Source organism: Oncorhynchus gorbuscha, linkage group LG26, assembly GCF_021184085.1.
Source record: "Oncorhynchus gorbuscha isolate QuinsamMale2020 ecotype Even-year linkage group LG26, OgorEven_v1.0, whole genome shotgun sequence".
Classification (NCBI taxonomy): domain Eukaryota; kingdom Metazoa; phylum Chordata; class Actinopteri; order Salmoniformes; family Salmonidae; genus Oncorhynchus; species Oncorhynchus gorbuscha.
The window spans coordinates 31,172,650-31,187,678 of NC_060198.1; the positions used below are offsets into that span (position 1 = coordinate 31,172,650).

The window sequence follows — 15,029 nt, forward strand, 5'->3', positions numbered from 1 at the left end:
TATTATTTGTTGCCTTTATTTGACTATAATAATGATATACCCCATTTAGCAGACACTTTTATCCAAAGCGATTTAGTCATGTGTGTTGTGCATGCATTTCTTGTATGGGTGGTACCAGGAATCAAACCCACTATTCTGGTGTTGCAAGCGCCATGCCTTACCAACTGAGCTAACACATTCTCTTTTACAGTTACGACCTAAAGTGAAGCATTTTGACAAATTAAGGAGAAGTCTGACCGTAAATAATAGTTTCAGAAACGTATGTTGGGCAGATGGTGAGCTCCAGACTTACATCCAAATGTGTTTGTTTGTAAGGAGCATTTTTGGAATCTGGACCAAACCGAGTTTCGGACCCCCCCAAAGTTGATCGTCCAGATTTGGGACAATGACAAATTCTCACTGGATGACTACCTGGGTAAGATACATTTATTTCCTCTGATCTAAACTAACTGATACAAAGTGTTTCTCTTTTTCTCATCATTGGATGTCTCCAAAAATCGGACTGACTGGTTAACTCATTGAATTCATTTATGTTTATTGTCCATCGAAACAATAACAAGAAACATCCATCGGCAGCTGAAAACCAATCTTATTTCAACCCAGGTCTGCAGTACATAACATATAATGGTGAACAGGAAATGTGGGAAGGAAACAGTGAAATAAAGGGATTGCTAATGCAGTTTGTGTTGTATTTGGGACACAGGCACAGTTGAGCTGGATCTGCTTCATCTGATCCCCCCTGCCAAGACCCCTGAGAAATGCAGTCTGAAAATGTTACCAGGGGTTACAGGCTCCACACCTTCCAAACAACTACTGCCCAACTCTCTGTTCTCCCAGAAGTCTGTGCGGGGCTGGTGGCCCTGTATGATCGAGCAGGACGGGAAGCACATCCTGGGTGTAAGTACTGTTGTAGTGAAACAAATAGATAAAATGGCAAATTCGAAGTTAATTTTCCCATTTTGCCATGAATACAGAAAATATTTCTATTCTACACGTTCTGCCATGGGGCAGAGAGAATATTTAGCAGTTTTCAAGCTAATTTATTGCAATTGTACAAATGTTCCATTACTTATGCCATGTTCATACGATACCTGGATGAGAGCGACTAACAAAATTGTAATTTAGCAGACGTTTTTTTAACCAGAGCGACTTACAGGAGCTCAGCTCAAGGGCATGTCAGATTTTTCGCCTAGTCAGCTCTGGTATTTGAAACAGCGACCTTTCAGATACTGGCCCCTCTCTTAACCGCTAGACTACCTTTGTGCCCCCAAAATCAATAGAGGAACACTACCAAATAAAAAAAATTGCACCTTCTGTTTTCTACTATTTTAATTCTCAACGTAAGTTGAGACCCTGACAACGACCTAGCGTCCGCTTATGTTGATTATCGGTATGGCCAGCCCTGTGGGCAACACACACACATGGACAGAACGCACACACACACACACCAACCTTTCCCTTTGGGAATTTACTGTAACTGTGGTATGTGGTTGTCATATCTAGCTACCTTAAGATGAATGAAAGCCTCTCTGGATAAATCAAATCAATTTATATAGCCCTTACATCAGCTTATATCTCAAAGTGCTGTACAGAAACCCAGCCTAAAACCCCAAACAGCAAGCAATGCAGGTGTAGAAGCACGGTGGCTAGGAAAAACTCCCTAGAAAGGCCAAAACCGAGGAAGAAACCTAGAGAGGAACCAGGCTATGAGGGGTGGCCAGTCCTCTTCTGGCTGAGCCGGGTGGAGATTATAACAGAACATGGCCAAGATGTTCAAATGTTCATAAATGACCAGCATGGTCAAATGATAACAATCACGACTAAGATGTGAAATAAAATAAATTCTTATAGTGGATCATGTCTCATTGTGGATGAATTTATAACCAGAAATGCCTGCTCATAGGTGACAGTATTTAGTCACTTTGATCCTTTGCACAGTATTGATCAACATAATTACGTGAAATGGATGTCTGAAGTCACAAGCTTTAGGGCTAAATATGTTTATAGATCACAGAGAAGATGGATGAGAAAGTCTGTGGAGCGTTTATGACTGTCTCTGGGTTCCCATAGGGGAAAGTGGAGATGACCCTGGAAATAGTGGAAGAGAGGGAGGTAGAAGAGAGGCCTGCTGGGAAGGGCCGGGACGAACCCAACATGAACCCCAAACTGGACTTTCCCAAGTAAGACATCATCCACAAGTCACTTTTCAACCACCTATGACAATAACATTGTAGCTTCTACATTGTAAGTAGAATGCTTTAACATACAAACTACATAGCGCTATAACATTCAGTAACAACATGGCACCCAATAAGAGCCTTCATTTCAAACTGGGCTTGCCTAGGCCTACCCCCTAAAAAAAATGTGTTTTGTTGTTTCTCTCTCCATACAGTCGCCCCGACACTTCCTTCTTCTGGTTCACCAGTCCATGCAAGACCATGAGGTTTATCATATGGCGCAGATTCAAATGGATCTTCATTGGTTTGATAGTCCTCCTGCTTGTGCTCTTGTTCCTTGGGATCCTGCTGTACTCCCTACCAGTAAGATATATGTCCTTGTAATCTACAATACGAATATGTCTAAGCCACTTAGAAGAAAGACACTTTGATCCATAGCAACTATAGTGAGTAGATAGTGCATACATTTGTTGTGTTTGTATGTGATTCACTCATATAGTGTAAACAGGCAACATGCATCATTCCTTTGATATGCTGAATTGCAACATAATATGGTAAAATTAAGCATAACTGCATTTATTTGATCTGATAATAGAGTGCAATATTGCAATAATTCCACTCCACAAATGCATCCTGCATATGAATATAACAGAGGATTTAACCTTACTTGAAATCAAAGTCAAAGATGTGTTTTATTAATTCAATCTTTTCTCTTGCCTCTCCAGAACTACATCTCAATGAAAATTGTGAAGCCTTTCTCTTAGGAGTTACTCTACGGGGCAGCTGAGTACTATGCCCGTCTTCGTCCAAGGGATAAGGCGACAGAAGTCTTGACACTCAGACCCTCACAAACTCTATGCAATGTATTCCTATCAGCGTTGTCTTCAGAGTTGCATGCATTATTTACATTTTTTACACTTTATCAATCAAGGCTACACTTCACTTGCATTAAATACTGTAGCTACACAGCCCTTTTTAATTGTACTGTACTTGTACTGTTCTTACCTGTCTGTATTTCCCTGAAATACCGAAAGGAAAGGGAAAGGGGGTACCTAGTTAGTCGCAAAACTGAATGCATTCAACCGATAATGTGTCTTCTGCATTTAATCAAATGCTATTTTGTATGCATGCTTTACTAAACCTAATATAGAGATTTTGTCATCGCTGACAGAACAAACTACTAGCAACAAACACTGTTGTTGTGGCTTCAAACAATGTCCCAACATTCTAATAAGCCACGTCCTTAGACACCGTACAAAGAAGGTCCCAAGAAGGTTTCCAAGAAAGGGCATGAGATAATGTCTTGGTTGCAACAAAAATCCCATTTAATTTACTCACAGATTGTCTCGGTATGTCATACAGTCCAGGTATGTCACACATAATAAATGAAGCATGGTTTACATGTAAGCATTGATAGTTTTACTATAAATATGAATTGGGATCTAACTCAAAAAGGTACACAAAATGAACAAGGTAAAATAGATGATTGTTTTGAAATCAAAAGGTAAATCCAAAAGGTATTAATGAAACAGATGAAACAGTATTAACCACTCTAGTTTTTGGAAGGCATTTTTCTAGCGGGCTTCTATCCCGTTCTAAATTCGGTTCCACCATAGAGGTATAAAGAAGGCTCATCATTGTGTCTGTGCTATAATGGCTTCTGAGACAGGATGGGAGGGGTATCTCCATTTTAAAGTAACTGTCCAGTGATAATCTCACTTTTAAAATGGTAATGTTCTGATAACTCATACCCAAATAATGTTGTTGGCTCATCCTATACTCTTTTGTGGCCAAAGCAGAAATGGGAGAAAAAAAAACACTTAAAAATCCCAACCTCAAACAGAAAAGAAATGCTTGCTATTTTCTCATAGAGGGTGATGACATCCTTACTTGAGGAGGATGAGCTGGCCAATCAGCGGTCTACTATTAATATTGGACAGTTACTTTAAAGTAGTCCATTTCTTCTTATTCTACTTTTATGAGTCAGTAAACAAACTAAAAAGGTGCATACTGCCACCTGGAGTGTGTTGTCTGAACAGGTATAAAGCCACGGTTGGTGATTTACTGCCACCTGCAGTTCTGGAATGTTTCCTCAGGAGTAATAATTCATTGGCTGATCCCTCCTGATTACCTGGATGGAATTATGTGATACTTCCTTAACATTTAACCCATAGGAAGTCCCAAACAGTTGACTCCTTCAAAATGACGAAAGCCCTCAATGGTGTTCATGCTGAAATAGGTTCTATCCATCCAGAGTCCTCTTTCTACCTCTATGGGTTCCACTGACACATCTTCGCTTTAACCATTATATTTCCATATAAACAGTTTCCATACTATGAATAATAACTTTAACATATTTTCTTTTCACATACAACATGGCTCTAACAACTGTTGTGTTCATATTTCATTCATATCAATAGGCTTTTCTATGTTTTAATAAAGAACAATCATTATGTACAACAGTGGCGGTTGCGGATTTACTGTAACTGTTTCTCTCCACAATGATCCTGAAGGCAGCGTTTTAGATCACTTACTGACACCTGGCTGGTGTAGCGGTAGTTCCACAGCCCTGCTGCACACATGGCTAAAAGTGTCCATATAGGTTTGAATCTGGCCTACTGCCCTTTGTCACTACCATAGATTGTGTTTTGTATACTGTGTCAGTACTCAGTCAGTAGACAATTCCACCAATTTATCGATTGGCTGAATGATCTATTGGCTGACTTTCAGAAAATGCAAGTCAAGCAAAGCACATGAAGTTGTATAATTTGAATTGGTGATTCTACAGAAGAGGTTTAAATTGCTGTCCCCTATCAAAGTACTATTTTTTTTAAACAAGTCTTCAAACATTTATTTATTTACTTTGAAATGTATTTATATCGTAATATATTCTAATTAATTCCAAGGCCATTACAAACATTGTTCAATTAATATAGTACAAAGTAATTGTTTAAATACCCATTCCTATTGAGAGGTGGCTGCCCCACACCCTGACTCCTAAAATTCATATTGAAAATAAAGCAATTAAAGATTTTTGTAACACTTTTATCAAATCTTGAGTTAGTTAGTATTATTACTGTGAAAGATACTGATCTAATTTGTACACTCTTAGAAAAAAGGGTTCCAAAGGGGTTATTTGCAGAGAGACAGGGTTGTACCAAGAACCATTTACATCTGAAGAACCTTTTTTTGGAAGAACATTTTTCATCCTAAGAACCGCTTTTCGAAATAAAGGGTTCTTTAATTATTTTTTTGGTAGGAAAGAAGGATTCTTTGGAAGGCAAGAGGGTTCTACTGTACATAGAACCCTTCTGAACTGAATAAGCTTTTAAATAGTGCCTAAGCATTAGTGTTTACCTCAGTGTTTAAACTTTAACATCAGGAGTTTGAGTTATCTGATAGAGGTGGGAATGTTTTAAACTGTACCTACACTATACTCCCAGTCGGTATTAGATAGAATGTCGCGGCCCCACCCGCTATGGGGGAAAATGACCCGTGGTTACCCCATTGTCTCACCTCAAAAACACAACCTTTTTTGCTACCGACCAGAACATTCTTGGACACCGAGTTCTCACATTTTCCCACTCTCCCACACTGAATAACCTGAAGCCACAGCGCTCTTCTCGCAGGATCTATTTCCCTACATGGGAGCATTGCGAACTGTTCGTGATTTTTGACATAGTTACATGTACAACAACACAGCATCTTTTCGGCATGTTTTGTTATTTCTGTATAACAGAAAATTGATGATGAAGTTGGCTCTTTTTCAATGGGAAATAATTTTTGTTTCCCCCAATTTGTGGGTGTGGTCGAGGGGAATTACTTCTTATGGCGTGAATATCGACCATCGAGTATATGGGAATATTTGTACATGTATCTGGTATTCCTGATGTGTCTGTTATTCCTTTCTGTTAGGTAGTTTTTAAACCAATTACATGCAGCCTGATCCAGGCCTATGATCTGGTCTAAAGCAAGGTTGATGAACATGTACACTACATTTCTTAGATAAGAAAGTTCTTAGTTGAGAGTTAGGCAGGTAACTCCAAGAGTTACCGGTCTAACAGAACACAGAGGGTGTTATCCAGGTAGAATCTAGGTAGAATCAGGCATTCCCCAAGGCAGCTGTGTAGGCCCCTTAATCTTTACTAATGGCCTGCCACTGGCTGAGTAAAGCCTGTGTCTTTATGTATGCGGATGACTCAACACTATGCATGTTAGCAAGTTAAATCACTGCAACACTTAAAGAGCTGCAGTCAGTTTCAGAATGGGTGGCAAGTAATAAGCTGGATCTTAAACATTTCAAAAACTAAAAGCATTGTATTTGGGCGAAAACTTGGGATAATTACGAATGGCCCAGAACAGGGCAGAACGGCTGGTCCTTAAATGTACACGTAGAGCTAACATTAATAATATGCATGTCAATCTGTCATTGCTCAAAGTAGAGGAGAGATTGGCTTCATCACTACTTGTTTTTTTTTACTCAAGCAGTAAAATCAGATTTAAAAAACAGTGAGGACTGAAGAGTCACACACAGGTACAAACACACATAACATACACACACGTACACCTGGATTGTGTGTTGTAGTAGAGTAGTAGCCAGAAGGCACACACTTAATGTATTGTGAAATCTTTTGTAAAATGTATTTAAAATGATTAGAAATTGTATTATAATGTATATTACTGCCATAATAAATACAAATGATTCTAATAATTTTGCTAGGTAAGAAAGTATAGAAATAAGGCAATCATTATTTAGGACACAAGGGTCACCACCTTTGTGGAAAGGGAGCACATGAGCCGCCTTCTAAACCCTTGTGATAGTACCAGATATGATCTTCAAATAAAAAATCTGGGTTAATGATTCAGAAATCAATGGGACGGAGAGCTGCAATAAAACCAGGTCAAAAACATATCGACCCTTCCCCCCCATGGATGTTTTAACTTCAGTATTAAGCAAGGCCTTCAGCACATCACAGGTACAGTAGTAACGTGTTGAAATTAAAACACAGATTCACTAGTAGTTGACAGGTTATCATTCAGGTCAGCTAGAGGATGGGTGCAGGAAGAGCAGAGAACTGACTGACAATCGTTATTTAGACCACCATTTCTCTCAAATAAAAATGTGCTAATGTAATGCTCATAATGTCCAGGTGGGGCGATTCGGTTAACTGTGCAACCCAATATGCATTCCATACACAGTGTATTGCATTTGGGGCTATGGAGGGGGTGGCATAAAAAGCCAGCAGCAGGCCGTGCGACACAAGTCCCCCTCAAAAAGTAACCATATTTGGTTAGTAGACACCCTACTAAGTATGTTTCACCCCACTTTATTTGAGTAAATGTGTTTCTCTACAACCAAATACTATATGAATACCATATAGTATTGCATTTGGAGATATGGGGCCAGAGTAAAAAAGCCAGCAGCAACTCATGCGACACAGTCCCCCTCAAAAAGTAAACATTTGGTTAGTAGAGACCCTACTGAGTATTTTCCACCTCAGTATTCCATATACGATGTATTGCTTTTGGGGCTATGGAGGGCTGAGGGAAAGGCCAGCAGCAGGCTGTGCAACTCAGTCGCCCTCAAAAACTAAGGGAATGCAGGTGACAAGTTTAGATCTGCAAATTATGCCCATTGAAACGCATTGGGCTTATTCAGGACAGATTTTGGCGACAGTGAGCCCTCTCGCCTTGCCTCTTCCTCTCTGCTGAAACTAGTGAACGGAACAGCGCTGCTCCGTGTTACTATATGTAGCCCTTGTATCTGATGCTGTCTGCCCAGAAACAGTATAACATGCCATTCTCCTTCTGTCCAGACAGCATCAGATACATGGTCTACACATACGGAGACAGAGGGGGGCTGTTTCACTCACTCGGATGCTTTATCTGAGATCGTAAATCCGGCCCTAGCTATTTGGTGGCACAAGTGGGGACACTTCAGGCTGAGGAGTAAGTTTCACACATCCCCATGTGCAACGTTCATCCCTGAAATTTTCCCAGCAGCGACCCCCAGGCAATAGCAGAACGAAGTCACTAAGCACCACTGTAAAGGACATCACACTGCTTGCTTAGCAAGTACCACTTCCTCTTGATTCCAGTTATGGGTAGCTGTAGCCCAATATGGCGACCGGAGTATTGGCGAGGGGGTGTGTCAGAAGGAGTGGGTTTATGGAAAGCAAATCAGCTAATTGTGCAGATTTGTTGCCACTCAAGAACGTTTTGCTTCGAGTCGATAAGCTGGCGAGCGACCAAGTGCACCGGTGTTGATACACGCTTGTGTCGCCGGCATTAGCTAATGTGCCCATTTTTTTCTCATATGATTTTTACTTCAAGTAGGATAGCAGCCTACACAATAAATAATTAATATTGATAACCATCTAGTTGTCACCTTGATACCTAACCTACATGCGGTCTACTACTCAATGGGGAGGGTATAAACGGCAACACCAGGACACACTGCTCTTCACTCTCTCTTGACAAGCACTACTGTCTGGCAACGGCGTGGGATATCATGGTGACAGTCACAGAAGCACATGCATGCAGTAACAATACAGTCATCATACCAGTCATACACACTCCTCAGAGCATTATGTATTATTCTGTACGTAAATCCTAGATACTCCATTTAGTATGTTATGTTACGTTTGCAATGATTACATTAGACAGATGGCTACTTTAAGGCAAAAACAAAAGTAGGGTGGGTGGTCGGATTTACATACAGAATAAAACTAAATGCTCTGAGACCAGATTGTGGAGAGCTACCCTCATGTAGGTTTTCACTGCAACCCAGGGATGTAGTGTTGCAGCAGTGCTGCCATAGCGTGATGCTGCTCCCTCACTTTTTTTTATTTGAGAATAATGCAGAGCTGCATGGTAAAATAATTTCTGGAAAATATATTCTGATAAATTCTAAATAAATTATATTTAGGCCTAACTACCACGAAAATTCCATGAAAATGATAGAATGACAAACCAAATAAATATGTAGGCAATAACAGCCTATGAGTATGTAGCCTAAATCCTATCCTAGCTAAAGTGAGCCACCAAGCTAGAATTCGTAACAGACCATACGTTTTGAAAATTGATAACATATTATACGTTTTGCAAATTTGTAACATATTGTACATTTTGCAAATTTGTAACATATAATACGAATGTTAATTCATAACATATCATACAAAATGGGGGATTTACATCCACAATTTAACGCATACTATACTAAATGTATATATTTCTTTAACGAGTCGGACACAAAGGATTTAGTTCAGACTCCCGACAAGGCCCAAATTCCCGTAATTCACATGAAGAAGAGACTGAGATATCGGGGACTTAGGTCAGGGAGCCTTATAAGGATCCGACGGCGAGTGAGTAATCCGCCAATACCATCAGTCATATTAGCGAATGCGCAATCATTGGATAATACAAATAGATGAGCTCCGATCAAGACTATCCTACCATAAAACATTAAAAAACTGTAACATCATATGTTTCACCGAGTTGTGGTTGAATGACGACATGGATAACAAACAGCTGGCTGGGTTTTCGGTCCATTAGCAAGATAGAGCAGCTACCTCCAGTAAGACAAGGAGTGACGGTCTGTGTCTATTTGTAAATAACAGCTGGTGCACAAAATCTAATATTAAGGAAGTCTCAAGGTTTTGCTTACCTGAGGTAGAGTGTCTCATGATAAGCTGTAGACCACACTATTTACGTAGCTGTCTATTTACCACCACAACCCAATGCTGGCACTAAGACGGCATTGAATGAGCTATACAGCTTGAGCTGTACAAGCAAACAAGAAAAGGCTCATCCAGAGGCAGCGTTCCTAGTGGCCGGAGACTTCAATGCAGGGAAACTTTTTATCAGGTTTTACATCATTTCTACCAGCATGTTACATGTGCAACCAAAGGAAAGAATCTCTAGACCACCTTTAGAGACTAGTACAAAGCTCTCCCTCGCCCTCCATTTGGCAAATCTGACCATAACTCTATCCTCCTGATTCATGCTTACAAGCACAAACTAAAGGAGGAAGTACCAGTTTCTCGCTCAATAAGGAAGTGGTCAGATGACGCAGATGCTAAGCTACAGGACTGTTTTGCTACGACAGACTGGAATATGTTCCGGGATTCTTCCGATGGCATTGAGGAGTACAGCACATCAGTCGCTGGCTACATCAATAAGTTTATTGATGAAGTCGTCCCAACAGTGACCGTACGTACATACCCCAACCAGAATCCATGGATTACAGGCAACATCCGCACTGAGCTAAAGGGTAGAGCGGGACTCTAAGCCAGACGCTTAACAGAAATCCCGCTATACCCTTTGACGAACCATCAAACAGGCAAAGCGTCAATACAGGACTAAGACTGACCTCTACTACACCGGCTCCGACGCTCGTCGGATGTGGCAGGGCTTGCAAACTATTACGGACTACAAAGGGAAGCACAGCCGTGAGCTACCCTGTGACATGAGCCTACCAGACGAGCTACATAACTTCTATGCTTGCTTCGAGGCAAGCAACACTGAAGCACGCATGAGAGCATCAGATGTTCTGGACGACTGCGTGTTCACGCTCTCCGTATGCGATGTGAGTAAGACCTTTAAACAGGTCAACAGACCTTTGAACCAGGACGTGTACTCCGAGCATACGCTGACCAACTGACAAGTGTCTTTACTGACATTTTCATCCTGTCCTGTCCATCATTAAGTTTGCAGGCGACACAACAGTGGTAGGCCTGATCACCGACAATGATGAGACAGCCTATAGGGAGGAGGTCAGAGACCTGGCAGTGTGTGGCCAGGATAACAACCTCTCCCTCAACGTGATCAAGACAAAGGAGATGATCGTGGACAACAGGAAAAGGAGGACAGAGCATGTCCCCATTCTCATCAATGGGACTGTAGTGGAGCAGGTTGAGAGCTTCAAGTTCCTTGGTGTCCACATCACCAACAAACTATAATGGTCTAAACACAGTAAGACAGTCGTGAAGAGGGAAAGACAACATCTATTCCCCCTCAGGACACTGAAAAGAGCATCCTGACTGGCTGCATCACTGCCTGGTATGGCAACTGCTCGGCCTCCGACTGCAAGGCACCACAGAGGGTGATGCATACGGCCCAGTACATCACTGGGGCCAAGCTTCCTGCCATCCAGGACCTCTATACCAGACGGTGTCAGTGGAAGGCCTTAAAAATTGGTAACGACTCCAGCCACCCTGTCATAGACTGTTCTCTCTGCTACCGCACGTCAAGCAGTACCGGAGAGCCAAGTCTAGGTCCAAAATGCTTCTTAACAGCTTCTATGCCCAAGCCATAAGACTCCTGAACAGCTAATCAAATGGCTACCCAGACTATTTGCATTGCCCCCCCCCCTTTTACGCTGCTACTACACTCTGTTTATTATCTATGCATAGTCACTTTAACTCTACCTACATGTACATATAACATCAAATACCTTGACTAACTGGTGCCTACGCACATTGACTCTGTACCGGTACCCCCTGTATATAGCCTCGCTATTGTTATTTTACTGCTGCTTTTGAATTATTTGTTACTTTTTTTTCCTTCAATTTTTTCCTTATCTATTTTTTACTTAAAATAACACTTGTTTTTCTTAAAAGTACATTGTTGGTTAAAGGATTGGACGTAAGCATTTCACTGTAATGTCTACACCTGTTGTAATTCAGCGCATTTGACAAATACAATTTGTTTTGATTACTCGGCTCTCAGCTGCGCAACATGCAGTAAGTCATTGTTTTGCAGGCTAGGAGTGTCCGTATAGCCTCTCCCTGCAACTATTTGTTTAATTTAAACAACATTGCTCCATAATGTTACAGTATTAGCTAAACCAGTTCAGTTTACTAGTAGTATGCAAATGTTTCTTGGCACTGAAAGAAAGGAAAATGTTGTGAGTCTGGTAAAATAATCTGTAGTATTGTGTAGGCTGTAGCAATATTTTTAAGTTAGCTAATGATTTGAAGTAAGTTTATCTAGCTGTCTTATTTTGTATTTGTTCAATGCCTCAATTGATTTCAGAAGTTATATTGGATATACCGTAAGGCTGTACAGATTCCTGGTTCGAATCAACCCAAGATCATGAACCCTAAAGATGGGACAGAGTGCATGACAAGGTGGCCCAGATGAATCTAGCTGTTCTGAATGAAGACCTCTCGTGAGGTAAGTACACACACACATACATACACGCGATACCAGCTTGATATGTCCCTTGTCACCTATGTTTTTACCCAGAGAGTAACAGCTCTGGTGCTCTCTGTCTCATTCTATTATTTCTTGCTCTATGCTTGACCTAGGGTTTGAGAAGAGCTGACAAATCAGAACTGAGTAGGATTGTTAGTGAGCCCCATGAGGAACACCTGATACTGCGCTGACTTCTCTGTCCTGGATGCTCTCCTGCCCAAACTGTCCCATTGTGTTTCTCCACCTCTGAACCCCCTTACCCCAAATAGAGTTGCCCTGATCCTAGATCTATGATCAATCTCAATTTTAACTCCCTCTCTTTGTCGCTCTCTCCCCATTACATTTGTGATGTAATGAGATTCTTATTTGGTTAACTGTTGTTACTTATATTGTCAATGTTGTTGTTTAATTCGTTTTTAATGTTGTTACCACTTTGAATAAATGTATTTTTATCTACAAATGTATTGTTTTTCTTAAATTTAGATTTCAGAGAGAATTTCAGTGTACATTTACAGTAGTATCCTGGCACCAGAATTGCAAGCTTAATACTGTAATTATGCTTTGCAGCAGAGATGATGCAAAATATTTCACAGTACTATTTTCCTTACTGTAAAACATTACAGCATCCCTCTAAATTTACAGCAGGGATAATGTAATATGTTTTACAATAAGGAAAATAGTACAGTAAAATATATTACAGCATCTCTGCTGTAAACAGAATTACAGTATTAAGCTTGCAACTCTGGTGGCAGTATAATGCTGTAGATTTACAGGGAAAAGTTTTATGGTGTAACTCTCAAATAAACCATGACCTGTAAATATGTAAAAAATATTTCACAAATATTGACCATGAGTCACTTAAACAATAAAAATAAATGTTTTGTCATACCCGTGGTATACAGTCTGATATACCACGTCTGTCAGCCAATCAGCATTCAGGGCTCAAATCACCCAGTTATAAAAATAAATATATGATCTGTAAATATATTCAACATAGCTCACACATAAAACTACAATTTGAACAAATATAGAAGTATTTGTGAGAAAATGTTCAGAAATCCCTGACATTTAAAGCTGTGGAATGTGCTATTGCACATTCTAAAAGTGCCTTTGGATCTGTATTCTGTGTTTACAGAATTCTTTGATTTTTACCCCCCATCTGTCCATGTATTGTAATCCACAAATGTAGCTTCAGATGAGAGTCGGCTATCTCCATTCATTGGGATAATCTTTATGTCACGTGACGAAATTACATCACGACTGTGTACTTCTTGTCCTTAGCTAAAAGAAAGAACAGCTTCGTAAAATGTGAGTACAACGTTTATTTATTCAACAAATTATGTTAAAATGTTCAACAAATGACTTTCGTATGAATATTACATTTGACCATTGGTACATGCAATACCGAGTGTGTGTACCGGTAGCTAGCAGGAGTGGTTGAAAAAGTACCCAATTGTCATACTTGATTTGAAGTAAAGATACACCTTAATAGAAATTAGTCAAGTAAAAGTCATCCAGTAAAATACTACTTGAGTAAAAGTATTCGGTTTTAAATATATATATATTTATTTTAATTGTACCTTTATTTAACTAGGCAAGTCAGTTAAAGAACAAAATCTTATTTTCAATGACGGCCTAGGAACAGTGCGTTAACTGCCTGCTCAGGGGCAGAACGACAGATTTGTACCTTGTCAGCTCGGGGATTTGAACTTGCAACCTTCCGGTTACTAGTCCATATACTTAAGTATCGAAAGTAAATGTAATTGCTAAAATATACTTATGTATCAAAAGTAAAAGTATAATTCATTTCAAATTCCTTCTATCAATAAACGGCACCATTTTATTGTATACTCCAGAGGTATACTCCAACACTAATTTACAAATTAAGCATTTGTGTTTTTAGTGAGCCCATCAGATCAGAGGCAGTAGATATGACCAGGGATGTTCTCTTGATAAGTGTGTGAATTGGACCATTGTTCTGTGCTGCTAAGCATTCAAAATGTATTGAGTACTTTTGGGTGTCAGGGAAAATGTATGGAGTAAAAAGTACATGATTTTCTTTAGGAATGTAGTGAAGTAAAACTTATCGAGTACAGATACCCCAAAACACTACTTAAGTAGTACTTTAATTTTTTAAAACTTAATTAGTTTACAACACAGTTTAATAGTTAATAGTTAATTCAGGAATGTGTACATTTTGAAGAACTACCCAATAAAAAAAATCTGAATTGTGATCTGGCTAACCAGCTAAATTGAAATGTTGCAAATCCTATTTTCCAATCTGTTGTCTTTCAGGGACTTAACAGGGCAATTGATGCTTTGGCAGGACAAATCACTCTTTCCCGACTGGTGTGGAGGTATTAAGAAATTGTAACATTATCTGATTAGAAATTCAGCTACTGTTTTCTGCTCCGTGTAGGCTTGCTAGCTAGCCAAGTCATTTGTTGTGCATGCTTAGATAAATGTATTAATATGTTGTTTCCTAGTCAATACATGCATTCTGTGTCTGAGTACTGTCAGTACAATACATCTCTGTGTTGTGTTGCATCATTGAGTTAAGGGGCTGGGCAATGTTGCCTATTCAATAAAAGGCAAAGTTGTAAAAATGATTAACCTGACAATAACGCTTGAGCCGGCTGCTTTTGGACCCTACTG

The 15,029-nt window shown here is 39.8% G+C and overlaps 1 protein-coding gene across 2 annotated transcripts in view; it reads left to right on the forward strand.

The window, feature by feature from the left end:
* The window catches only part of LOC124015163 (myoferlin-like), a 57,209-nt gene extending 52,575 nt beyond the window's left edge, over positions 1–4,634 (forward strand). For both annotated transcript variants that reach the window (XM_046330160.1, XM_046330159.1), the window contains 5 exons: positions 316–415; positions 704–897; positions 2,071–2,180; positions 2,393–2,540; positions 2,903–4,634. In XM_046330160.1, coding sequence (XP_046186116.1) covers positions 316–415; positions 704–897; positions 2,071–2,180; positions 2,393–2,540; positions 2,903–2,941 — 591 coding nt within the window. In that variant the 3' untranslated portion in view covers positions 2,942–4,634. The remainder of the gene's footprint in view (positions 1–315; positions 416–703; positions 898–2,070; positions 2,181–2,392; positions 2,541–2,902) is intronic.
* Positions 4,635–15,029: the final 10,395 nt, after the last annotated feature.